At 43.9% G+C, this 27,866-nt stretch overlaps 1 protein-coding gene across 3 annotated transcripts in view; it reads right to left on the minus strand.

The window, feature by feature from the left end:
* LOC121533386 (guanine nucleotide exchange factor DBS) overlaps nucleotides 1-21,023 on the minus strand; it is a 150,050-nt gene extending 129,027 nt beyond the window's left edge. For 2 of the 3 annotated variants that reach the window (XM_041839286.2, XM_045205490.1), the window contains exons 1-3: nucleotides 20,935-21,023; nucleotides 20,558-20,782; nucleotides 3,373-3,456 (exon numbers count right to left, since the gene is read on the minus strand). In XM_041839286.2, coding sequence (XP_041695220.2) covers nucleotides 3,373-3,456; nucleotides 20,558-20,636 — 163 coding nt within the window. In that variant the 5' untranslated portion in view covers nucleotides 20,637-20,782; nucleotides 20,935-21,023. Of the gene's footprint in view, nucleotides 1-3,372; nucleotides 3,457-12,464; nucleotides 12,778-20,557; nucleotides 20,783-20,934 lie in introns of those variants that run through there. The other variant, XM_041839285.2, reaches the window with a different exon arrangement.
* Between the last annotated feature and the right edge of the window lie 6,843 nt (nucleotides 21,024-27,866).

The raw sequence follows: 27,866 nt of genomic DNA on the forward strand, positions 1-27,866 counted from the left end.
GCACCTCTGCATGTCTGGCAGACATATCAGTGTGGATGTCGGATCACCACCTCAAGCTGAACCTCGGCAAGACGGAGCTGCTCTTCCTCCCGGGGAAGGACTGCCCGCTCCATGATCTCGCCATCACGGTTGACAACTCCATTGTGTCCTCCTCCCAGAGTGAAAAGAACCTTGGCGTGACCCTGGACAACACCCTGTCGTTCTCCGCTAACATCAAAACGGTGACCCGATCCTGCAGGTTCATGCTCTACAACATTTGCAGAGTACGACCCTACCTTACACAAAAAGCGGCACAGGTCCTAATCCAGGCACTTGTCATCTCCCGTCTGGATTACTGCAACTCGCTGTTGGCTGGGCTCCCTGCCTGTGCCATTAAACCCCTACAACTTATCCAGAACGCTGCAGCCCGTCTGGTGTTCAACCTTCCCAAGTTCTCTCATGTCACCCCGCTCCTCCGCACACACCACTGGCTTCCAGTTGAGGCTCGCATCTACTACAAGACCATGGTGCTTGCCTACGGAGCTGTGAGGGGAACGGCACCTCCTTACCTTCAGGCTCTGATCAGACCCTACACCCAAACGAGGGCACTACATTCAATGCAAATAGTCTGGGTAGCCATGATTAGCTGTTCAGGAGTCTTATGGCTTGGGGGTAGAAGCTGTTAAGAAGCCTTTTGGACCTAGAATTGGCGCTCCGGTACTGCTTGCTGTGCGGTAGCAGAGAGAACAGTCTATGACTAGGGTGGCTGGAGTCTTTGCCAATTTTTAGGGCCTTCCTCTGACACCGCCTGGTATAGAGGTCCTGGATGGCAGGAAGCTTGGCCCCAGTAATGTACTGGGCCGTACGCTCTACCCTCTATAGTGCCTTGCGGTCGGAGGCCGAGCAGTTGCCATACCAGGCAGTGATGCAACCAGTCAGGATGCTCTCGATGGTGCAGCTGTAGAACGTTTTGAGGATCTGAGGACCCATGCCAAATATTTTCAGTCTCCCGAGGGGGAATAGGCTTTGTCGTGCCCTCTTCACGACTGTCTTGGTGTGTTTGGACCATGATAGTTTGTTGGTGATGTGGACACCAAGGAACTTGAAGCTCTCAACCTGTTCCACTACAGCACCGTCGATGAGAATGGGGGCGTGCTCAGTCCTCTTTTTTTTCCTGTAGTCCACAATCATCTCCTTTGTCTTGATCACGTTGAGGGAGAGGTTGTTATCCTGGCACCACCCGGCCAGGTCTCTGACCTCCTCCCTCTAGGCTGTCTCATCGTTGTCGGTGATCAGGCCTACCACTGTTGTGTCGTCGGCAAACTTAATGATGGTGTTGGAGTCGTGCCTGGCCATGCAGTCATGGGTGAACAGGGAGTAGAGGAGGGGATTGAGCACGCATCCCTGAGGAGCCCCCGTGTTGAGGATCAGCGTGGCAGATGTGTTGTTACCTACCCTTACCACTTGGGGGCGGCCCGTCAGGAAGTCCAGGATCCAGTTGCAGAGGGAGGTGTTTAGTCCCAGGGTCCTTAGCTTAGTGATGAGCTTTGAGGGCACTATGGTGTTGAACGCTGAGCTGTAGTCAATGAATAGCATTCTCACGTAGGTGTTCCTCTTGTTCAGGTGGGAAAGGGCAGTGTGGAGTGCAATAGAGATTGCATAATCTATGGATCTGTTGGGGTGGTATGCAAATTGGAGTGGGTCTAGGGTTTCTGGGATAATGGTGTTGATGTGAGCCATGACCAGCCTTTCAAAGCACTTCATGGCTACAGACGTGAGTGCTACGGGTCGGTAGTCATTTAGGCAGGTTACCTTAGTGTTCTTGGGCACAGGGACTATGGTGGTCTGCTTGAAACATGTTGGTATTACAGACTCAGTCATGAATCGAAAATGTCAGTGAAGACACTTGCCAGTTGGTCAGGGCATGATCGGAGTACACGTCCTGGTAATCCGTCTAGCCCTGCGGCCTTGTGAATGTTGACCTGCTTAAAAGTCTTACTCACATCGGCTACGGAGAGTGTGATCACATAGTCATCCGGAACAGCTGATGCTCTCATGCATGCTTCAGTGTTGCTTGCCTCGAAGCGAGCATAGAAGTGATTTAGCTCGTCTGGTAGGCTTGTGTCACTGGGCTGCTCTTGACTGTGCTTCCCTTTGTAGTCTATAATAGTTTTCAAGCCCTGCCACATCCGACGAGCGTGGGAGCCGGTGTAGTATGATTTAATCTTAGTCCTGTGTCGAGTCTTTGCCTGTTTGATGGTTCGTCGGAGGGCATAGTGGGATTTCTTATAAGCGTCCGGGTTAGAGTCCCGCTCCTTGAAAGCGGCAGCTCTACCCTTTAGCTCAGTGCGGATGTTGCCTGTAATCCATGGCTTCTGGTTGGGGTATGTACGTACGGTCACTGTGGGGATGTGGTGTACTCAATGCTATTGGAAGAATCCCGGAACATATTCCAGTATGTGCTAGCAAAACAGTCCTGTAGCTTAACATCTGCATCATCTGACCACTTCCTTATTAACCGAGTCACTGGTGCTTCCTGCTTTAGTTTTTGCTTATAAGCAGGAATCAGGAGGATAGAGTTATGGTCAGATTTGCCAAAATGAGGGCGAGGGAGAGCTTTGTACGCGTCTCTTTGTGTGGAGTAAAGGTGGTCTAGAGTTTTTTTTCCTCTGGTTGCACATTTAACATGCTGGTAGAAATTGGGTAGAACGGATTTAAGTTTCCCTGCATTAAAGTCCCCGGCCACTAGGAGCGCTGCCTCTGGATGAGCGTTTTCCTGTTTACTTAAGGCCTTATACAGCTCATTGAGTGCAATCTTAGTGCCAGCATCGGTTTGTGGTGGTAAATAGACAGTTACAAAAAATATAGATGAAAACTCTCTTGGTAAATAGTGTGATCTACAGCTTCTCATAAGATACTCTACCTCAGGCGAGCAAAACCTCGAGACTTCCTGGCAGGAAATGGTTCATGGTGTAATGTGATAATGTTGTTATTGTCCTGGAGCAGACCATGGAGCAGACCAGACCTCTCTACAGTCTGAGACAGGAAGTGATTAAGAGGCAATCCTATCGATCAGTAGTCTTAAAAGGTTCAAGTCTGATCACAACTCAATCATGTCTTAACGTCAACAATGGAAATTGCCTTTTAACTCATAACGTGACATGATCAAAATGAATCAACAAACATTACATTGTGCTATTCTGTATAACTGTAAAGTAGATATGATCACATCTGACTAAAACTTCTCTCCAAGTGGGCATTATTATTTTGTCATTCCTATCTTTGCCCCTTCACAAAGGGAGAGGAACTAGAATATCTGCCCGTCTGTGTGTGAGGGAAGAGGAGTTGGGTTGAGTAGGGTTGAGGAGAGGAGAACGAGGCCTAGCTACGTACCTGAGAGCAGGGCAAACTGCCGATGCAGCTGCTCTATGATGTCGACGGCCAGCAGGGGCCTGATCTCCTGCTGCATGATCTCATCTGGGGAGGGAGAGGAAAACAACAGAGACAACACCTCCAGTCAGCAATGACAATATCATAGGAATGTATAGGAAAGAGAGCAGCATTAAACCATACACTGGCCCAGTCATTATCGGTGGACAATCCATCTATGTCTGACAGGTCAGTATGATCTGTTGAAAATGAGGCCAAGGCCAAGGCACAGCTCTGGACATTTCCACAGTGTCTGTTCTCTCTCTAACAGTGGTCTCCATGTCTACCACTGCCCCTCACAGTCAATACTTTTAGCTGTGAATGCAGACCTTTGTGTGCCTTTGTTCAATTTCCATTACAAGCTACTGTAGCTTCTGTATCCCCCCTTTCAGACATATATTTCTTTCATTGTGTTGTTCTTGGAAGACTCAGTAGCCATTCTGGCTGCTTGGAGGGGAGGGGGAGGGTTGATGAAGCTTCATCACTCTCTGCCTTAAAGGTTTGGGATCACCCTGAAGCATACTGCAGCTAGCTTTCCACTGTGAACAAAACACCATCTGTCTGGCCATGGTATAAAGGAGTGCTTTACAACAGACTACACTTTATCAAAGACTGAGCGAGCCTTGAGTGGGTCTTGCAGCCAGGGCTATAGATAGCATAGAGAGCCTCACAGAAGCATGTTTCTACAGTATGGTAGTTGTAAGCTGTAGTGTTGTCATGGTACCAGCAACTTCAAGTCTCCACAGGGATTTGGTCCATTGTTTGGTATCAAGGCCAAATGACATTGACAGTATTATTCTTAGCGTGTTCCCTCATTTACACATATTTCCACGGCTCCTTTTACGACAATATATTCAAACGTGTGCATCACAGTACACACACACAAACCTGCACGCATGCGTGCGCACACACACACACGCGCACACACACACATATATCCTCCCTTAGCAGAGTGGTGGTGAGAGGAAGGAGGGTCTGCGTCTGGGAGCATGTTAACGCGCTACCTGCAGATCTTATCATCCTGCTGCAGGAATCCCAGCCCCAGACATCACAAAACCAGGTCTCATAATGGCCTCTGCAGGCTTCAGAGAAAGGTCACAGTGTTCACGTCCAGAGGAACAGCATACAGAGCACAAAGACACAACCCACCCTCCTGCCTCCATCCTGCCTGCTACAGGCTCTGGAAGGAATTAGCTCTCCAAGAACAGATACATCAAAAATATTACATTATACTGAATTGAATATAAAAAAAACAGCAAGATCACGAAACAAGATCACAATGGTCAGTCCTGTTCTTTAGCGTCGCAGAGCAAACAATGGAAAAATGCATGATCAAATTCTATTGACTAAATACCAAAAAGCAGTAATAACAAACAGCACAATAACACATTGATTCTAGTTCTTGGAATGCTATTGGTCGTATGCTATTGTGATCTGACCAGAAGAAAGTCCAGTCCTTCCAGGTTTCCTATATCACCTGGTGAGGGAAAACTCCTGGGCCTAGTCAGTCATATGTTTAGTCTGGTGGGTGTGTTGATTATGTGGCAGGTTGTGCCAGCAACATGTAGAGACACCATGGATTAATGCCATGGCAACACAGAGGGGCACCATCCTCTGCTCTCCACACACCTCATCACACCTCATCCCAGTGTTCACCTTGTGCTAGGCAGCCTTCAGCCTTCTCCTGCTCCAATTCATCAGGTTTAATGAGCAGAAACATACACATTCACTCACAGCCACAGTAACACATCTACTGGAAATGAGGACTTCAAGTATTTCTTCCTAAACTAAGCTGTGTGGTATACTGTATGCGTTAATAGAACACATTAAAGATTGTCAATCGCACAAGGGTCAAAGTGCAATGCAATACTGTAAGATATGGACCTATTTGACTGACAACAATAGTCCTATAACTACCCTAAACTTTTAGGATTCCCATTGTAGAGTTGTACTGTATGCTTGCTGCAGATCAGGGCACCAGTTTCTCTCTCTGGAAAGTACATCATTTCTTCAAATACATGTTTTACATTAGCTCACCTCAATAACCTAAATGGAGTCCAACCAACCTGGTGCTTTACCTTTTAATCATTAGCTATGGTGAGTAATAAGGTAATGGCGAAGGTCAGAGAATTCTCTAAATCAAGTAGCCTACTTCACTTGACCATACTTTCCCTCTAAATCGATTTATACAAAGGCAAAAAAATGCCTACTAATAAATAACAAGGCTGTTATTAAATAATGAGTAGAGGATAGGATACCTAACACAAAGCAATTACAACACATGTTATTTATTTGTAGCTTACATAAGGTTTATAACGCAACAATCTCATTTTCACACGGCCGGCCCATCAGAAACTCACAAAAGCCTGAAGCACACTTGCATCTCCCCCACAGAAAACTGCAGAACAATTGAGGCATTAGCTACGGACAGACAGGCAAGAGTCCCTTGAGCTCCTCAGAAGACACTTGAGAATATATCAACGTCTTGGTATTCTGTTGTAATGGAAATAAAGTCTAGGACCCAGGCCAGCAACATGAGTGACAACAAATGTGTGTCTCTGTTTGGCATGTAAACACCCTATAGCTCCCGACAGAGAGAGGGGGAGGGGGAGGCGGAAAAAAGGAGGCCATTACTTGCATTAGGTAGAGGTGATCTCCTTCCTCTCCCTCCTCTCGCCAACCCAACCGCCCTTTTTGGTTTCTTATTCCCATTGATAACCAGTCATTGACCCATTTTCTTAATTGATTGGATGGAGAGGCAGTCAAATATGAGTGATTGCGACATGTCAATTACAGTGGTATGGGTTATCCACTCGAGGCGTCCTTGTCAATAGATGAAAATACATCTGTGGAGAAGGGGAGACCTTTAAGGTGAAACACATCTGATTGCCCAAGTGTTTAGGCTGTTTTTCTACTTCACCTATTCACAGGAACACACACACTAACATCTGTATAGAACGCAGTTTATCTCTGATCTCTATACAATACATGGGGTAAAGAGATCAGTGGAACACAGACCGTGGGGGATAGAACAGCGAGCAAGGGGAGTGTAAATACCTTACCTATGACATGTCTGGTTCTCTTCATCATAGAGCCACGATAGTCGGGTGTGAAGAGAGAGAAAAGTCACACTAATCCAGGCGACAGGGGTAAATCACACCAGTAGAACTTTGTCAAGACTTGCTTTTCAACCATTTTCATCCCTTTCTTCTCTTCAGACTTCCTGAGTAACTACACAGACAGACACACACACATACACAAACACACACACTCCTACACCCCCCCACTTACACACACCCAAACACATACACACCCAGCTCATACAGAGCCTTGGCAGCAGAGGAGTTTTTTCTAAGGAAGCAGTGCGTCCGAGTCTTTTGTCACTTTTTCCAGCCCTAGCTGCTTCTCGCAGCTCCACTCTAACCTCTCACAAGGCTCTCTCAGAACATAGCAGCGTCACAAGCAACCTATCAGGACAGGGAGGAGGGAGGGAGAGAAGAAACACACTGCTTACTGCCTCTTTAAGTGGGGGGGGGGGGGCAGCCCCAAACATTTAACTACATACTTCTGAAAGAATGAAGAGAGAGAGCGATAGAGCGAGATGATCCCTTCAGCATCATCCCTCTTCATTAAAGTCACGCGCTGACTGTGCACCCCTCTCTGATCTGACTTTGTCTTTCTCTGTCCTGTCTCCTCTGTTCTTTCTGTGGTTGACTGAATGTGACACCCCCACCCCCCGTCCCTCCCTCCTCCCTCCCTCCTCCGAGTCCTCCCCCCTGTCAGAGCAGCTGCCTGGGAATACAGGGGTGTTTATGGTCCTAGAGGAAGCATGTCCCAAAACACCGGTGGCAGCTACTGAGGCATTGTATGTTAAATAAGCAGCTTTCCTTCCCATTGTACACTGGATTCCAAAATAGTGAGATTCACTGAAACATGTGGTGTCCAGTTTGCCACGTGAAATGTGTTGCAATGGTCTAAAAAAGGTCAAAGGACAACATGAAAAACATTGTAAATCCAATTAAACGTTTTATGTACCTTAATTTAGTATACAATTTGAGAACACATTATATCATTTACAAAACATATGTCCATGCAGTCTGAATCTATGTCAAGGTTTATACTTAAAACCCTACCATTGATTGTGTAAACAAGCTTTCTCCCCCCACCCAACGAGAGCAGCTAATCGTAACTAAGAGAGCTTGTTAGGAGAAGAGGCCCCCTGCATGAGAGGGGGTAAGAGAAAGCACCAGTAGATCTGCTATAATGGGATAATTAGCTGTGTGTTTAATCACTTGGCGGGTCAACAGCAGTCTACAGCAGGGAGATCAGCTGTGTCTGAACGGGTAGAGGGGCAGCTAGTTAGACTCCCTCTCTGCTGTGTCTGCCCTGTCGGCCTGCCTGCCTGAGCCACCATGGACCTCACACACAGACAATGAGCCTAGTGTTACAGGGTTACGTAACAAGAGACCATTATTGAGGACAGGATAAGGAGACAGACAATTGTTCGGAAGGAGAGTGCAAATCAATGTTGATGACAACATTTCCCACTGTTCTCGTCCAAACGGAAGACACAAGTCACAAATACACTCTAGATTTTTGTGTGAAAAACTTAGCCTACCATCTCCACCACATATAGCCTAAACGCCACACACTCATCACACTTTCTCTTGACAAAGTTGACAAATTGAGCCCTGGGGTGAGAAGTTCATCCCTTTAACAAAATCTGTCCTCCAGGAGAGGACAGTTAATAGAATGGATAGGGCGGCAGGTAGCCTAGCAATTAAGAGCATTGGGCAAGTAACTGAAAGTACGCTGGTTCGAATGCCCAAGCCGACAAAGTGAAAAATCTGTCTGTGTCCTTGAGCAAGGCACTTAACCCTATCTGGATAAGAGCATCTGCTAAATCACTAAAATGTCAACGTTTAAATGAGTAGCCCTCCTAATGAGCATCTTAAAGCAGAGGACTATTTAACACAAAGCATCGGGGACCACAGCAGTTTTTTGAGCTCCTCTAACATTAACATGTGACTGTAAAGACGCCCAGCCAACCAGGCCTGAACATCCCATAACGTTCCTTATCCAGTCGGATCCCTGCTACACGACCTCCACCCACACAGAGACACACACACACACGTGTGCGCAAACACATACAGCTGTGTCCATATAGAGTAATACGTTTAATAAAATCCAAATTTAACACAGAAGCACAATCAAATTACACGCATAAAGTATTGTATAAAAATAGTCCAGCCTTGTGATTTTAATGTAATTTTATAGTGGTTGAAACAGCCTCTCCAGAACAAAAGTTCTGTCTTAACTAATGGGACATGAGAAGCTGTGACCAACACTCCATGCCGAGCGGAGCAGGAGCCCATAAAACAGAGTGAGGTCGTAGAACTAGGCCAAGCATCTCTCCACCATCACCCTCCATGGGCCCAGTGCTTGTGGGGGAGGAGAAGCCCTCACGCTCATTCTGACATCCACACACACTGGTGTAAGCTAATAACACAGGGAGATTATGAGACCGCTAATATTTCTCTCTCTCTAAGAAGAACATAAAATAGAATGTCAAACATCCTCTTTGATACAATATGTGGCCAGTACTCTCTATCATTGAGTATTCAAACTACCTAACATTATGTAGTTGGTCGAATTGATTGTGTTTATATACAGAAATCCTCCTTGTCCTCCATTTGACTTGCCTTGCTCATTTTCTCACAAAGCAGTGCCACATGCATCAAATCAAATCAAATGTTATTTGTCACATGCGGCGAGTACAACGTGTCGATTTTCCCGTGAAATGCTTACTTACGGGCCCTTTCCCAACAATGCAGAGTTAAAAAGTACGAAAAATGTGCAAAAAATAAAACAAGGTATAGTAACACAATAAAATAACAATAACGAGACTATATACAAGGAGTACCAGTACCAAGTCATCTGTACATACAGTTTACAATACTATGACATTGCCAGGGTCATATATCTACAAACACTCCTGATGTAATCTCCTTCAATATTGTTGGAGAGGAAGTTTGGATATAGTAGTTATTTTGGTTTGGATTTCCACATACGTCCAAAAGAGCACGTTTCCCATTGACACTCAGGAAAAGGGCAGCTATGCAAGAAAACAATAAAAGGATGTGTCAGACAGGTCCATTTATCTCCCAATAACAAACCTCACCTAGTGGTGAATATCAAATGAAAGCGAAGCCAACACTGCCTCCAAAACCAACACTATTGAAGAGATGTCATAACATGGAAGGCTACTGTACAAATACACCTACCATAGGAAAACAAAACCATGTATGTTCCCAGGTATGTTCCTGACAGTATGTTCCTAGGAGGCAGGCATGGGGGCCAGACCAAACCAAACGTATGTTGTTATGAGGGTTTGATTACAAGGGGCAAGGTTTTGGCAGACCCATGGGAGTCTGGTTGTGTTTGAGCCCTTTGAAAGTTGAATGAGCCCCAGCTGTGTAATAATCTGGACTTCAGGTGGAGGGAATACCAACCAACCTAATGGGAAGATAGGGCTAAAAATAGGGAGTTTGACCATGAATTATTGCCAACATTCATGTGGAAACTTGTCCTAGGAACAGAACTAATGGACGTCATTATGGTGCTAAGAGCTGAAAGGATATCTAAGGAAGAGATGTCAAGGTCATGTGACGGTCATTATGGTTTCAGTCTTACATTCAGGACATTAAGATGGATTCCCCATTCTCTTATTAACAATCAAATACTTCTTGGAATTTCGCCTGGGCAGATGCGGAAACTGCTGTCTGGCAATTAAAAAAAAAAACTTGGTTCAGACTAAATGTCATTTTCTCAGAAACACCTTTGCATGCAGACAGTCCAGGAAGAGCAAAAATGGAAACATGTCCTCACTTGAATGTACCCAAACAATTTAATTGCATTTCAATCTTTAGATCCACATATTTTCAAGGCTTGGCAGCTAACTGTACACCATATAAAGAAGTGATTATTCCATTCCATTCTCAGCATGTCTACACATTATGTGTCAGAGTGAGTAGGTTGAGCATGCATGCACACACAGACACACACACTATAAAAAGACTGGCATTGAGGGTTTGTGGGACCTTGTAAAGTTTTTCATAAACTGCTATCAACAGCTTCTGGGTAGGTTATTTGTGACATCATTCAACTTTGGGGCATTGTGGCATACTGCCAGTTAGTCTTTTTTCACACATTTAAAACAGTCAGACAGGACAACCATAGACACACGCTGATTCAGATTTTTCAATAAAAACCTGGAGCAATTTTTTCTGCTGTCATTGCCACTTCTCCACAGAGGGAAACAATCAAAATGGTGCATGCTTGCATGCATGTTATAAGACACATTCTACTCAGCATTCTTTCAAAGGTGGTTGTGATGTGGAGCTTTTCTATTCTGGACAATGAAAGCCATTTGACATGCAGATAGGAACGCAATCTGGCATACAGTATCTGAGAAGGTGTTCAACTGCCATGCCTATTCAGAAATTAATCAGTCTAATATTAGAAGGAAATGCACACCACAGACAGCAGCCGCAGACTAATGAAATGTCACCAAAGCATTAACATATAGCAGTGCCTTAGCAGCATCACATCAATCAACTACCTGACAGATCCCCACTTGTCTTTTCCTAATAGCACTGACTTCGCTGATAACTACTTTATTGAAGTAAAATGTTCTTACTTCAACTGTGTTATATGGTTGTCTCATCTAGCTATCTTAAGATGAATGCAATGCACTAACGATAAGAGTGTCTACTAAATGACTAAAATAAAATAAAACGTAAAATGGCAGGTGGATGGAGCGAGGGAAAGGAGCTGAGGAGGAGGGTGAGTGGGAAGAGAGGGGGACATACTTCTCTCCGTGGTCGACTCAGTCTCCTGACACAGCCCCAGGAAGTGATGGTAGGACTCCATCTCCCCGGCAGAGATGCGCACCATGGAGGAGGCGTCGCGTGTGTGCCGCCCGCACGACGGACACCGCGAAGGGATGGTCTGGTACCGTGGAGAGCTGTCCATCATCCCACCACAGCAAAGCGACAAAATATCTGCACTAGTCATCTCTAAGAGAGCGTCTGAGTGTGTGTGTATTTGTGTGCAAGAGGTGGCTTTCCTGCACAGCAGCCTGTGTAGTTCCTTCCTACTCAGTGCCTAGTATAGCCAAGGTCAGTCCAGCCTCCAGCCCAGGGAGACAGTAGGGAGACAGGGACAGACAGAGCTCTGAGTGGTTACCAGAGCATCACTCTCCTCCCAGGCTCAGAGCTCCTGAATCCCCCCCCGGTCTACTATTCAAGTCCCCTGGACACTCTACTCTTACAGTGCCTTGCAACTGATAGCTCGATCTCTCAGAGCAGTACAACTAACACACACACATACTGCACACAGTACACACACACCAGGTCCCCTGCCAGTCTCTACCACTGCAATTATTTATCTTTAGTCCGGGGAGGCAGTGAGCTGCTGCCTCTGACCTCTGCCTATGTCTCTTCCCTCTGCTTCCCTCTCTCTGTCAGGCACATGCAACAGAGAATAATCACAAACCCTTCTTAGCTAACCTCTATCTAAGCTCAGGTGACTTCACACTGAGGTGAGAATCTAACAGTGAAATGTGCCATGTATTTCACTGTGAAGCACAACATGTAAACATAGAAGCAATGGAAACTGAAAAAGAACTCTATAATACATTCCAATGTGAATTTATAAGGCATTTTGAACTCCCCAGCTCTATTTGTGACAAGGTTCCCACAAGGTGTTTACAGGGTAATCACCGTCCTCTCTGTTAGGTCACATTGCTGAACGTCTTAAGCCTGTAAGCACACAGAGCTCCTTACTCAAGACGTCACAAGGAAACACCACTCCACACAATCACCAGCCCCTACCTACTGCTATCTACTGAGCAGGCTTCTCCAGTAGCACAACTAGCATACATCACATCTGTTTCACACCACTCATAGGCAAAATAACCATAGCCAGACCTGTATGAGTGTCAAACACACAGAAAATGTCCATGAAGGTTTAAAGTAGATAATCCAGTCACTTACACATAACTGAGCCCATGGTGAGGTCTTCCTGTCTGGACCAGACCGACAGTCCTGCCCTGAGGGCTCCAGCTGTGGTAAGGAGAGCTGCGCAGAACAGCGCGGAGCAGATTCCTTACTTTGTGTGTTTCTGTGAGTGTGTGGGTGCATGTGTTCTGTCAGGGCTCTCGCCAGCGTTCTGAGTTGAAGTCTTGTGACCAGTGGAGCTCAGGAGACTGGCATGGTTTACACCAATATCCTCAACAATGTCCTGAGGCACTGGGGGCTTCCCTTTCCTCCCCCACCCAGCTGGACATTCAGCCGTTGTGCTGTGGAGTGCTGTGTGGCCACCGTGCGTCAGGAACCCACCACCGCTTTTCCTCCTTCTGGCTGTAGCTCATTCACTGGCCTGTCCTTGTCTCAGAAGCACTTTCTCACCCCTCCCTCCCAATACACTCTCAGTGGACAAGGGTATGTAACACATGAGAATAAACACACAAGAATATGATCAGTTATACTCAGTCATACTGTATCTAAGTTACACCCATGGGCATGGCAGTTATTTGTTTGTTTATTTGTTTATTCAGATCCCCATTAGCTTTTGCAGAAGCAGCAGCTCCTCTTCCTGGGGTCCACAAAAAAACACAAAACAGCAACACAACACTGATACACAAGGACAGTTACATAAATGTAAAATACAATGATATACAAACAATACAACAAAAAAATGGTGTGTGTTGGAGTGTGTCTGTGTGTGCATGTGTTTGTGTGTCCCCTCACAGTTAATGGGCTAAGTTTGTAGAACTGCTATTTGCAACAAAAAAAAGGGAGAAATCCTCCTATTCCAATATAACTTTTTTTCACCACACAGTATACTGTAAAACTGAAGAGGCAATCCAAAGGAGTTAACAACCATTACATGAAATGTGTCCATTTAGTTTCCAAGTGAAGACCGAAATGTGTGATACTGTAGCCTTGATGTTTGTCACAGGAAATGGTAATCAGTGGGCTTCCTGTCTTTAAAGAGATATAACACACAGGTCTGTATCTTAACACTTACATTTTTCCACTGGCTGATAAACATTGATCACTCTCGCTAGCTAATATTATTACACTAGTCTATTCAGGGAGCAGTTTAATGACATGATAGGCCTTTTTTGGCATTAGTGTTTACCTCTGCATGCACCTACAATACACAATAACAACAATAGACCACAACTCAGTCCACAAAGACATCTTGTTCTGTCACAGCTCAAACATACTGTACAGCGCACATATCACATCACGTGATACACCACTTTTTGCATAAAGAAGTGCAATGTCCATCCTTTCTTTTTAGATGGCTTTGAGATACAGTGGGGGAAAAAAGTATTTAGTCAGCCACCAATTGTGCAAGTTCTCCCACTTAAAAAGATGAGGGAGGCCTGTAATTTTCATCATAGGTACACGTCAACTATGACAGACAAAATGAGAAGAAATAAATCCAGAAAATCACATTGTAGGATTTTTAATGAATTTATTTGCAAATTATGGTGGAAAATAAGTATTTGGTCAATAACAAAAGTTTCTCAATACTTTGTTATATACCCTTTGTTGGCAATGACACAGGTCAAACGTTTTCTGTAAGTCTTCACAAGGTTTTCATACACTGTTGCTGGTATTTTGGCCCATTCCTCCATGCAGATCTCCTCTAGAGCAGTGATGTTTTGGGGCTGTCGCTGGGCAACATGGACTTTCAACTCCCTCCAAAGATTTTCTATGGGGTTGAGATCTGGAGACTGGCTAGGCCACTCCAGGACCTTGAAATGCTTCTTACGAAGCCACTCCTTCGTTTCCCGGGTGGTGTGTTTGGGATCATTGTCATGCTGAAAGACCCAGCCACGTTTCATCTTCAATGCCCTTGCTGATGGAAGGAGGTTTTCACTCAAAATCTCACGATACATGGCCCCATTCATTCTTTCCTTTACACGGATCAGTCGTCCTGGTCCCTTTGCAGAAAAACAGCCCCAAAGCATGATGTTTCCACCCCCATGCTTCACAGTAGGTATGGTGTTCTTTGGATGCAACTCAGCATTCTTTGTCCTCCAAACACGACGAGTTGAGTTTTTACCAAAAAGTTCTATTTTGGTTTCATCTGACCACATGACATTCTCCCAATCCTCTTCTGGATCATCCAAATGCACTCTAGCAAACTTCAGACTGGCCTGGACATGTACTGGCTTAAGCAGGGGGACACGTCTGGCACTGCAGGATTTGAGTCCCTGGCGGTGTAGTGTGTTACTGATTGTAGGCTTTGTTACTTTGGTCCCAGCTCTCTGCAGGTCATTCACTAGGTCCCCCCGTGTGGTTCTGGGATTTTTGCTCACCGTTCTTGTGATCATTTTGACCCCACGGGGTGAGATCTTGCGTGGAGCCCCAGATCGAGGGAGATTATCAGTGGTCTTGTATGTCTTCCATTTCCTAATAATTGCTCCCACAGTTGATTTCTTCAAACCAAGCTGCTTACCTATTGCAGATTCAGTCTTCCCAGCCTGGTGCAGGTCTACAATTTTGTTTCTGGTGTCCTTTGACAGCTCTTTGGTCTTGGCCATAGTAGAGTTTGGAGTGTGACTGTTTGAGGTTGTGGACAGGTGTCTTTTATACTGATAACAAGTTCAAACAGGTGCCATTAATACAGGTAACGAGTGGAGGACAGAGGAGCCTCTTAAAGAAGAAGTTGCAGGTCTGTGAGAGCCAGAAATCTTGCTTGTTTGTAGGTGACCAAATACTTATTTTCCACCATAATTTGCAAATAAATTCATAAAAAATCCTACAATGTGATTTTCTGGAAAAAAAATTCTCAATTTGTCTGTCATAGTTGACGTGTACCTATGATGAAAATTACAGGCCTCTCTCATCTTTTTAAGTTTGAGAACTTGCACAATTGGTGGCTGACTAAATACTTTTTTTCCCCACTGTAAGTCTCCACAGCCTATGTTCAGATAGTTGGTCTCTCAAGCTGAGAGAATGGGTGGGTCCAGACTCCTATTCTCAAGTGGTGTCCAGGTAGAGTGATTACTTAATGTGAGTAGAACTATCCTAAGTTCAGTTCAACAGTATGATCTTGAATAACTGTATTGGCAGTATCTATTTTAAACCACCATGCTAATGAAACAGCATAAAAGACTACAAAACCAGCAACTCCTGCAAGGAGCATATTATAACAACATTTGCGCTGTTTGTTTTTCTACTTAAGGTCAGGGGCAGCGAGTCAATTCCATCATATGACATCACCGTGTGGCTCTGTCAGCAGAAGGAGGGATGAGCTTTACCATTGGGACATGTGCTCTAAAAACAGGAAAACAGGAACAAGATGCTGGCGTATAAGAAATCTGGATCTGGAGATCACACTTCCCGTTACCACGTCCTCTCCAGCCATCCCTGAACCATCACCTATTCAGTTCTGAAGCCTGCCCAGCCGGCCAGCCCTTACCATCACCCATGGTTGTCATCAACGAATCACAGGGCTATAAGCCTGCACTGCATGGGACCAATGTTTGCAGTAAGGCCACATTATACTAGTGTCACTGGCATCTGGCAGTCACTCCTCCCTCCAGAAAAAACACACACACTGCACACACACGCACACACACACAGGGATGGTGAGGATTAGTACTGTATACGTGAGCTCTGACCAGCACCGTGCTGGTAGTAAAGAGATCCAGGGTCACACACTGTGTCAGATACCCATGCACAGGGTCTTTTATCTCTTTATGCTATTGTAATGGGGCTCGCACATATATATCATCATGTCAACACAAAGTCACCCTGTTTTTAAAAGATAGATATTGGAAGATTCATCTGGTCCTCTTCACAAGTAGTACATAACTAAATTACAACCGAGTCCATCAAGTCCAAATAGCATACATTTCACTTCAATTTGTTGATTTATCTGACACGAACAACCCTACTCAATTTGAAAAAAAAACATTATGTTAACATATGTGAAAACATCATGAAAAAAGTTAGTTTCAGCACCATTTAATTATAAATGAGCAGTATGTTGTCCCAGGTTCAGAGCTGTTGTAAACATCTGGTCTATTATATTATGTATTAATTATTAGTGCTGTGAACACCAGTTACCCGGGCAGGAGCAGAGCATGCATCAAAGCACTCTACCATGAGAGGCACTGAGGATAGGAAATCGATCCAAAGATCAGGTCTGCTGTGACAATACAATGCACACAATATACTGCAGCCCCTTACGAGATAGATTAAGGTTCTAAACATCTGCAGTGTTATTGATCCTGAGATGTGTCTACAATGAATCAACACAGTGGCCTTGAGAGGTAATTATTCTCATAAACAATGCCCTGTGTGGGGTGTGAGCAAACCTTGCTGCAAACCTTCCCACCCGCCTTCAGAGAGTGGAGGGTCATGGGGTCAAGGTCACAGAAGGAGAATGGGGAGTAGTCATCCCAAGTCCTCCCTCTGTGTGTCCTGGCTGACCTGGTAAGACTCCTCTCTTCCCCCTATGTGCCCTTTGGTTTCCCAGCATGCTATGGAGCTTGACCTCGGTTGATCTGAGCTGATCTGAGGGCCACCCTGAGCCCTCTAGGACTGGAGTAGTTAAACCATTAAAGTCTGAAATTAGGCCAGACTCTTAAATATATGTTCATCTCTTATGGCTCAGTGGGCTATTGTTCCATTGTGTTACTGTGAGCACAAGTCAAATGATGGCCAAAGCCCAAAGGGGACTGTGCGAAAAAAGACAAACGTTTTCCAAAGGATGCCGAGAGCCCATTTCACGTAAAGCAGGGACAAATAGGAAGCAGTGTGAATACAGCCTACGTCATAACAACAAGGCTGGGCTGGCTGGGTAAACAAGCCCAGAGCTGTCTGTGGTTATGTCACCAGGGAGATTGATGGCTGGAACACCGACCTAAAGAAGTTCAAAGATAGACAACCTATGAGTGATACAAAAACAAACAGCTTATGATGTGTCTGCAGATTCTATGCACTTGTGCCAATGTGTAATATTGCATTTTTTTTTTTATCAAATCGACAAATAACATAATCTTGAATCACTACAAACATTAAGTCCTAAATCCACATAATGTAAAATCCAAACACGGAGAAAAAGTTGACGGCATTGTTGTGAGGGGATATAATATCAGATGGGAGCGGGAAGGGAGGAAGGCATCTGCTCAAGCCGTTTGAGATGATGAACACCAGGGCTGCTGTTCCAACAGGAGAGAGGATGACCCCCTGACCTTCCCATTGTTTACCTCTCTGCGTATGGGACAGTTTTTTATAGATCTGAATTCTGTCTCATTCTGTGCCAAGGCTTATGAATGGACTATCAGTATCACAGAATAACATGGCATCAGGCCCTCATGGTGGCATCTGGTATTGATTTTAGAGAATAGCACTGACCCTTTGGCTGCTAAGCCGATGAGGGATGGGCAGATAGATAAAGGGAGGGACAAAACAATGCTAAAGGGAGGGACAAAACAATGCTGATTTCTATTTATCTATCTATGATAACCTGCACAAACCACATTGCAGATGTCCATAGAGTTTCAATTGATTAATGGCTTACTGTAAGAGGATATAACTACTACAGTAACAGTCACAACAAAATGAATGACAGACAAGTTAGCCAACATTTATCCTGAGAGAAACCATAAACATGCTCACACAAAATACATAACGTCTAGGATAGAGGTCCGTGTTGTAGAGCCAGCAGAACATGTACATTGTCACGTCACTTATCACTTATCAGTGGAAAGTATGCTTTAAAAATGAAATACCTCTGAAAACCATATACTGTAGTGATTACTCTGACATTTTAATGTGTTTTCCAGCATTGGTGACTTTATGATTCCCTGTCAGCTGCAAGCTGTGTCTTTATTCTGGGCTCATGTTTTGAAGTGGTTGTATTTAATTTTTCTATAGGCCTATAGACTGTTTCATTTCCCTGTGTTAACCACATACTGTATCTGGGGCCAGCCCTGAGTGGCCAGATCATACTAATCCTCTTAGTTCAATTAGCAACGGGTGACTGATGCCACACATTTCCATTCTTCTACTCTGCTAAATAGTACAGAGTGCATAAATAGGGTTACTGCTACACTGGGTCAAAGTCTTTGCTCACAATGAGGTGAAGAATTTAACCAGTAATTCTGAGTTAATATTTTACTGTATGGAAATGTTATTATTCATATTAGAGAGCTTTGGGGTGTGTTGTGGAGGATTTCCCTGTACACAAGAAGCATTGTGCTACTGTAATTCCTCCGTTGCTATAGAGGCAACAAAACATAACATACTTGTGCCTGACCTTTTCTTTCTGAAAACTATTTGAAGGTTCATTTCAATTAGGACATGTAGTTTCCTCTAAATATCATTTGTTTGGGAGAGCTGTGACTGGATACAAAAATTACGGTCTGAATTCTGATCATTACAATAACTGTTTAATACATTATTTGTATCATGAATCATTCATAAAATCCATACGGTGTTACCGTAAATTACCCAGCCTTCACTTTCTGGCAACTATGATGTCACCTGCCACCAATGAGAGCTCAGATAAGGCTTGCATCTCTCTCTTTCTTTCACCCTGTGAGTCATGGAGCCTGTTACAAGGTTTTAATTTCAATGTTACCTCTGAGGTAGTGCTGCTGACATCAGCTGCCAAGCTCACCATTTCCCACACATGGCTTAAAATGTAAAGTATGTGATTGAAGCTGCACTGTTCTACATCCCTTACAGATAAACAGAGGGGTGTGTCTTTGATCTTAAATAAATCAATGGAGAATAAATGCCACTAGCAGAATAACATTACTGTCATCAGTGTCTTGTGTAGCAAGGCAATCATCTTCTGTATAGAGAAGCTCATTATGAACCTTTTATAAAGGACACTTCTGGGATATTTAGGTCAGATTGGTATAATAACATTATCACGACAGCCATAACGCTCAACATATAACATGACACTGACGATGATTCAATTATGATTCATGAGCAGAGGAGGACCTCCAGTCTATGGATGTGTTATGTGTAGGGCAAAGGGCAAAGGGTGAGTGGACCAGTGAGCAGCCTACTGGTGTGATGGGGAAATAATTGGGGGTCTCTGATAAATTGGGGGCGTGAGAGATGAAAGCAGCAACACAGGGGAGGCTGCTTCCATAAATCAATAGGGCCTGATGCACACAAGCCTGGGCTCTGTTTCTATGGTAACTGCCTGCATGGTCCCCACCCCCATGGATGGCTGCTGACTGCCTGCCTCACTAGAGCCACGATAGAAGACACTCCGTAACAATCTCCAGCGTGGCACAATAACCTACTTCCTCTGCCCAGCCCGGAAGACCCGGATGTAGAATTTGGAATGGGGGAAATAGGAATCCTAAAGAGATTTATACTAGGTTTTGCTGTTTTCTGTGGCTAATAACATTTACTTTAATAAAATAGCTAATGAAACCAATAGATACCAGTAAATACAGTATATCTATCTTTATGATGATATACTGTACATATTAGCGATTAAATGTGGTAATAGTGATTTACAATTAAATTCATAATAAGAATGGGATGGGATTATCATATAATGGAAAAATCCCTTTCAATACATGACAATCACACTCTCTGACGACACCCCTGTGAATTTCTGTGACAACTAGTTATTACACCAGCATAGTATGACAAGTCTGACTGGTGTGGGGAACATGATGCATCCATTATGAATCTATACAAGAATAAAATATAAATCCACATACCAGATCCCACTAGATATAACCACATACTTCATGGTTATTTGTGTAACGCTGACTATGACCTTGAAATAACTGTGTAAATTGTAAATTGTGTGTAAATTGCAGCAATAATGATCAGCCCAAATCTGACATTTCTACCAGTTTAGACCATACATTCACACATGTATCTCTATAGTAAAGCACTTCACAACACTCCATATCTGAGCATTTCTAAGAACGCTGCCTGGAATAGGGAGACCATCCAGGGAGCAGCTGCTGGGTATCCCCTCACTGCTCCCTCTCTCTCCTCCTGGTACATCCCCCTTCCCTCCCCACAACCCCCAGTGTGGCTGATAGCTGATGGAGGGATGAAGACAGGACACTCACCGACATGTGTAATGACACAGCCCACACGCTGCTGGAACTCCTGCAGAGACATCTCGTCCTCTCTTAGCCAGCAGAGCATCTCAGGGTGTGTGCAGCTTCGGCTCTCCTCTCTCCCCTCCTCTGCTCTACTCTCCTCCACTCTCCTTCGTCAATCCGCTCCCTCACCGGAGGCTGAGGCACGCTTCACACACAAAGCACAGTGCCACTCCCAGTCCGAAAGTACCTCTGAGAGATGATGTGAGAGAAGGGAAGCAACTTCAGGGTCTGAGGATACCTCTAACTCCTCAAAAGATATCTCTTCATCTAAAAAATTACAATACAATTTAGCATAGTATGTGTATGTGTCATTAATAATGGATGGACGCACACACACTCACTGGGTGAGCCAATCAGGAGGATTTTATTCTGCTTTCAGGCTGATGCTCGGCTTGCTGTAATAAAGGCTGAGTCAGACACCAGGAAGCAAATCAGAGAGCAGCTACCTGCCTTGGGGAGATGGGGGCTAATGGATTCCCTAATACAAAACCTGGCGCTATAGAGCCACTGGAATGGAGCTACAGTACCACTTGGCCTATGATGAATATGTTGCTTCTAAAACATTATGCTTAATCTAAATGGTAGACAATATAAAATAATATCATATACATTTAAAATATAATATTGTAAGTAAAGGATTTCATTTTCAAGTCATCCATTTTAATAATGGAAATATGTAGACTGAAATAGGCTACTAGCATACAGAAACTAAATATGTAGATCAGGGATTCTTGAAAAACGGGACAATCTCAATTTGTCACAAATATTTTCTTAATATTAACAAAATTGGAAATATACATTTTGATAGACCAAAGTATCAGCTATCACACCATGTAAAGGAACAACCTCCTAATTCTAGATTTTTTTCAAAATATACAACTAACTGGATTTATGTCAACTCTGTCAGACACCATAAAAGGCATTTCATTTTTACATTTACTGTCCAACAAGTGTTTAAAGGCTTTGATTGTTTAAGTCTAACATTAGATTGTTCAACTATGTAATACAAATCTCCAAATTGACCAGGTGAATCCAGGTGAAAGCTCTGATCCCTTATTGATGTCACCTATTAAATCCACTTCAATCAGTGTAGATGAACGGGAGAAGGCAGGTTAAAGAAGGATTTTTAAGCCTTGAGACAATTGAGACATGTATTGTGTATGTGTGCCATTCAGAGGGTGAATGCGAAAGACAAAAGATTTAAGTGCCTTTAAAAGGGGTATGGTAGTAGGTGCCAGGCGCACTGGTTTGAGTGTGTCAAGAACTGCAACACTGCTGGGTTTTTCACGCTCAACAGTTTCCTGTGTGTATCAAGAATGGTCCACCACCCAAGCTAACATCCAGCTAACTTGACACAACTGTGGGAAGCACTGGAGTCAACATGGGCCAGCATTTTGGCATGTTTTTCTAGATTCAGAATATTTAAAAAACATTTATAAAGCAAACATTATTTCAAAGGTCTAGCACAGCAAATGCTTCAACAGCTTAAGCATATGTTGCAGAACATTGCTTAAAATATTGACAAATAAAATACATCTTAATTTATTGATTTAAATTTTTATTTCACCTTTATTTAACCAGGTAAGCCAGCTGAGAACATGTTCTCATTTACAACTGCGACCTGGCCAAGATAAAGCAAAGCAGTGCGATAAAAACAACAACACAGAGTTACATAAAACAAAACATAAAGTCAAAAATACAACAGAAAATATATATACAGTGTGTGCAAATGTAGCAAGTTATGGAGGTAAGGCAATAAATAGGCTATAGTGCAAAATAATTACAATTAGTATTAACACTGGAATGATAGATGATGTGCAAATAGAGATACTGGGGTGCAAATGAGCAAAATAAATAACAATATTGGGATGAGGTAGTTGGGTGGGCTAATTTCAGATGGGCTGTGTACAGGTGCAGTGATCGGTAAGGTGCTCTGACAACTGATGCTTAAAGTTAGTGAGGGAGATAAGAGTCTCCAGCTTCAGAGATTTTTGCAATTCGTTCCAGTCATTGGCAGCAGAGAACTGGAAGGAATGGCGGCCAAAATAGGTGTTGGCTTTGGGGATGACCAGTGAGATATACCTGCTGGAGCGCATACTACGGGTGGGTGTTGCTATGGTGACCAATGAGCTAAGATAAGGCAGGGATTTGCCTAGCAGTGATTTATAGATGACCTGGAGCCAGTGGGTTTGGCGACGAATATGTAGTGAGGACCAGCCAACAAGAGCGTACAGGTCACAGTGGTGGGTAGTATATGGGGATTTGGTGACAAAACGGATGGCACTGTAATAAGACTACATCTAATTTGCTGAGTAGAGTGTTGGAGGCTATTTTGTAAATGACATCGCCGAAGTCAAGGATCGGTAGGATAGTCAGTTTTACTAGGGCATGTTTGGCAGCATGAGTGAAGGAGGCTTTGTTGCGAAATAGGAAGCCGATTCTAGATTTAACTTTGGATTGGAGATTCTTAATGTGAGTCTGGAAGGAGAGTTTACAGTCTAACCAGATACTTAGGTATTTGTAGTTGTCCACATACTCTAGGTCAGACCCGTCGAGAGTAGTGATTCTAGTCGGGTGGGCGGGTGCCAGCAGCGTTCGATTGAAGAGCATGCATTTAGTTTTACTAGTGTTTAAGAGCAGTTGGAGGCTACTGAAGGAGTGTTGTATGGCATTGAAGCTCGTTTGGAGGTTTGTTAAAACAGTGTCCAATGAAGGGCCAGATGTATACAAAATGGTGTCGTCTGCGTAGAGGTGGATCTGAGAGTCACCAGCAGCAAGAGCGACATCATTGATATACATGGAGAAAAGAGTCGGCCCAAGAATTGAACCCTGTGGCACCCCCATAGAGACTGCCATAGGTCCAGACAACAGGCCCTCCGATTTGACACATTGAACTCTATCTGAGAAGTAGTTGGTAACCAGGCGAGGCAGTCATTTGAGAAACCAAGGCTATTTAGTCTGCCAATAAGAATGCGGTGGTTGACAGAGTCGAAAGCCTTGGCCAGGTCGATGAAGACGGCTGCACAGTACTGTCTATTATCGATCGCGGTTATAATATCGTTTAGGACCTTGAGCGTGGCTGAGGTGCACCCATGACCAGCTCGGAAACCGGATTGCATAAGCGGAGAAGGTACGGTGGGATTCGAAATGGTCGGTGATCTGTTTGTTAACTTGGCTTTCAAAAACTTTTTGAAAGGCAGGGCAGGATGGATATAGGTCTGTAACAGTTTGGATCTAGGAGTGTCACCCCCTTTGAAGAGGGGGGATGACCGCGGCAGCTTTCCAATCTCTTGGGATCTCAGGCGTTACGAAAGAGAGGTTGAACAGGCTAGTAATATGGGTTGCGACAATTTCGGCGGCTAGTTTTAGAAAGAAAGGGTCCAGATTGTCTAGCCCAGATGATTTGTAGGGGTCCAGATTTTGCAGCTCTTTCAGAACATCAGCTGTCTGAATTTGTGTGAAGGTGAAGCGGGGGGGGGGGGGGGGGCATGTTGCAGTGGAGGGTGCAGAGCTGGTGGCCGGGGTAGTGGTATCCAGGTGGAAAGCATGGCCAGCTGTAGCAAAATGCTTGTTGAAATTCTCGATTATTGTAGATTTATCGGTGGTGATAGTGCAGTGGGCAGCTGGGAGGAGGTGCTCTTATTCTCCATGGACTTTACAGTGTCCCAAAACTTTTTGGAGTTAGTGCTACAGGATGCAAATTTCTGTTTGAAAAAGTTAGCCTTTGCTTTCCTAACTGCTTGTGTATATTGGTTCCTGACTTCCCTGAAAAGTTGCATATCGCGGGGGCTATTTGATGCTAATGCAGTACGCCACAGGATGTTTTTGTGCTGGTCAAGGGCAGTCAAGTCTGAGGAGAACCAGGGGCTATATCTGTTCTTAGTTCTGTATTTTTTGAATGGGGCATTTTTATTTAAGATTGAGAGGAAATTACTTTTAAAGAACAACCAGGCATCCTCTACTGACGGAATGAGATCTATATCCATCCAGGATAACTGGGCCAGGTCAATTAGGAAGGCCTGCTCGCTAAAGTGTTTTAGGGAGCGTTTGACAGTGATGAGGGGTGGTCGTTTGACCGCGGACCCGTTACGGACGCAGGCAATAAGGCAGTGATCGCTGAGATCCTGGTTGAATACAGCGGAGGTGTAAGGGGTTAAGGGGGTTAGCCATCAGTGACAGATTTGACGAGCGACTGACAGAGTTGACAACAAATACTTAAAACAGACATATTTTATCCTCTAAAAATAAAAGTTCAATACAAACATTAGAAAAATATGAAACATGATTCGTTTGAAAATCCCCAATATAAACATAACGATTCTATCAGATCATCCAGGACTCTGACGGAGCAGCAATTTTGTTTTTCCTCAGTTGCTTTATGACTCTAAAATGTAATTAAAATAAACATATTTGAACCAAAATTAATATTCTATCTATCAGATAGATGGAGTTGACAGTTTATGGTTGTGACCATGGTGATTTCAATATACAGTGCGTTCGGAAAGTATTCAGATCCCTTGACTTTTTCCACATTTTGTTACAGCTTTATTCTAAAATGGATTAAATTCATATTTTTCCTCATCAATCTACACAAAATACCCCATAATGTATTGAAAATAAAAAACAGAAATACCTTATTTACATAAGTATTCAGACCCTTTGCTATGAGACTCGAAATTGAGCTCAGGTGCATCCTGTTTCCATTGATCATCCTTGATATGTTCCTACAACTTGATTGGAGTCCACCTGTGGTAAATTCAATTGATTGGACATTATTTGAAAAGGCACACACCTGTCTATATAAGGTCCCACAGTTGGCAGTGCATGTCAGAACAAAAACCAAGCCATGAGGTCGAAGGAATTGTCCATAGAGCTGTGAGACAGGATTGTGTTGAGGCACAGATCTGGGGAAGGATACCAAAAAATGTCTGCAGCATTGAAGGTCCCCAAGAACACAGTGGCCTCCATCATTCTTAAATGGAAGAAGTTTGGAACCACCAAGACTCTTCCTAGAGCTGGCTGCCCAGCCAAACTGAGCAATTGGGGGAGAAGGGCCTTGGTCAGGGAGGTGACCAAGAACCCGATGGACACTCTAACAGAGCTCCAGAGTTTCTCTGTGGAGATGGGAGAACCTTCCAGAAGGACAAGCATCTCTGCAGCACTCCACCAATCAGGTCTTTATGGTAGAGTGGCCAGACGGAAGCCACTCCTCAGTAAAATACACATGACAGCCCGCTTGGAGATTGCCAAAAGGACACTCGGACCATGAGAAACAAGATTCTCTGGTCTGATGAAATCAAGATTGAACTCTTTGGCCTGAATGTCAAGCGTCACTTCTGGAGGAAACCTGGCACCATCCCTTTGGTGAAGCATGGTGGTGGCAGCATCAGGCTGTGGGGATGTTTTTCAGCAGCAGGGACTGGGAGACTAGGCAGGATCGAGGGAAAGATGAACGGAGCAAAGTACAGAGAGTTCCTTGATGAAAACCTGCTCCAGAGCGCTCAGGACCTCAGACTGGGTTGAAGGTTCACCTTCCAACAGGACAACGACCCTAAGCACACAGCCAAGACAACGCAGGAGTGGCTTCGGGGCCAGTCTCTGAATGTCCTTGAGACCTGAAAATAGCTGTGCAGTGACGCTCCCTATCCAAACTGACAGAGCTTGAGAGGATCTGCACAGAAGAATGGGAGAAACTCCCCAAATACAGGTGTGCCAAGCTTGTAGCATCATACCCAAAGACTTGAGGCTGTAATCGCTGCCAAAGGTGCTTCAACAAAGTACTGAGTATAGGGTCTGAATACTAGTTTTTAATTTTTCATAGATTTGCAAAATGTTCTGAAAACCTATTTTTGCTTTGTCATTATGGGGTATCGTGTGTAGATTGATGAGGGGGAAAACAATGTAATCCATTTTAGAATAAGGCTGTAACGGAACAAAATGTGGAAAAAGTCAAGGGGTCTGAATACTTTCTGAGTGCACTGTAGTTTGTTTAAATCTATCAAAAGTAGAGCTTTCCAGACATGAGTAGTCTTGTTGCACTACATGTAATGAGTACATGAATAAGGGGTCCTTATGGTTTAGCTGACCCTGTTCATTCCTGATTAATTCAGGATTTTTTACAAATCTGACAGAATTGACCAAATCTCCGGACACATTTTTTATGAATCAGTTTTTAGATAAATATTCTTCAGTTCATATTCATTATATAACTTTTTTGAGAGTTAGAAATGTGCTCAGGACAAGGGCATTTCCGTCCGACATAGACATGTATAAAATTCCCCCCCCAAAAAAATTCCCCTAAATGTAATTTTTAAGCTCAAATAATGCAACGAAATCAAAAAAAAATATCTCAACTATAAAAACAAAGTTTCCCTGCCGGACCAGGATTGTCCTGACTTTCAAGAATCCAATATATATGGCACTATGCTGTATTCAGTGATGTGGAGTAGTGAACTAGTAATTAAACTACATGTTGTATTAGTTTGGTTGTAGTTGAACTAAATTCAAATCTTGGTAGTGTTTTCAGTGGTTTATAACTTTTTTGCCATGTAGTGGTGTAGCTAACTATTGGAACTGCACACTACTCACTGGGCAAAAACAGGTTGAAACCCGTCTACCGGCTTTATTACACTGGGGATATGATCTATTACCAGGAATGCACATAAAGCCTAGATGACAGTGCAGATCCTACTATCGGCTGCCTAGGCTAGCATCAGTCCTGCCTAATTCTCACTTGAAACGTCGTTTTTGTGTTGAATAGGCAAAATTTCATATTCTGACTGATCTTTCTTGCAATTTGTAATTACATTTTAGTCATTTAGCAGACGCTCTTATCCAGAGCTACTTACAGGTAATGAGTGCATACATCATTTTTTTTATTTTTCATACTGGCCCCCCGTGGGAAACGAACCCACAACCCTGGCGTTGCAAACGCCATCCTCTACCAACTGAGCTACATCCCTGCCGGCCATTTCCTCCCCTACTCTGGATGACGCTGGGCCAATTGTGCGCCGCCCCATGGGTCTCCCGGTCGCGGCCGCGTACGACAGAGCCTGGATTCGAACCAGAATATCTGTGTGGCGCAGCCTTAGACCACTGCGCCACACAGGTTTTAATCTACGGTATTTCAGATTTAGATATGATAATTTTTCACGAAGTAGTTTGGATGTAGTGAACTACTTTTTCAAAGTAACTTTAGTTAATAAACTATATTTTTCTTAAGGGTAGCTTTGGTGTAGCTTAATTTCTTCCAGTGTGAAGTAACATGGTAGCT

The sequence above is a fragment of the Coregonus clupeaformis genome, chromosome 20 (assembly GCF_020615455.1).
Source record: "Coregonus clupeaformis isolate EN_2021a chromosome 20, ASM2061545v1, whole genome shotgun sequence".
NCBI classification, from domain to species: Eukaryota; Metazoa; Chordata; class Actinopteri; order Salmoniformes; family Salmonidae; genus Coregonus; species Coregonus clupeaformis.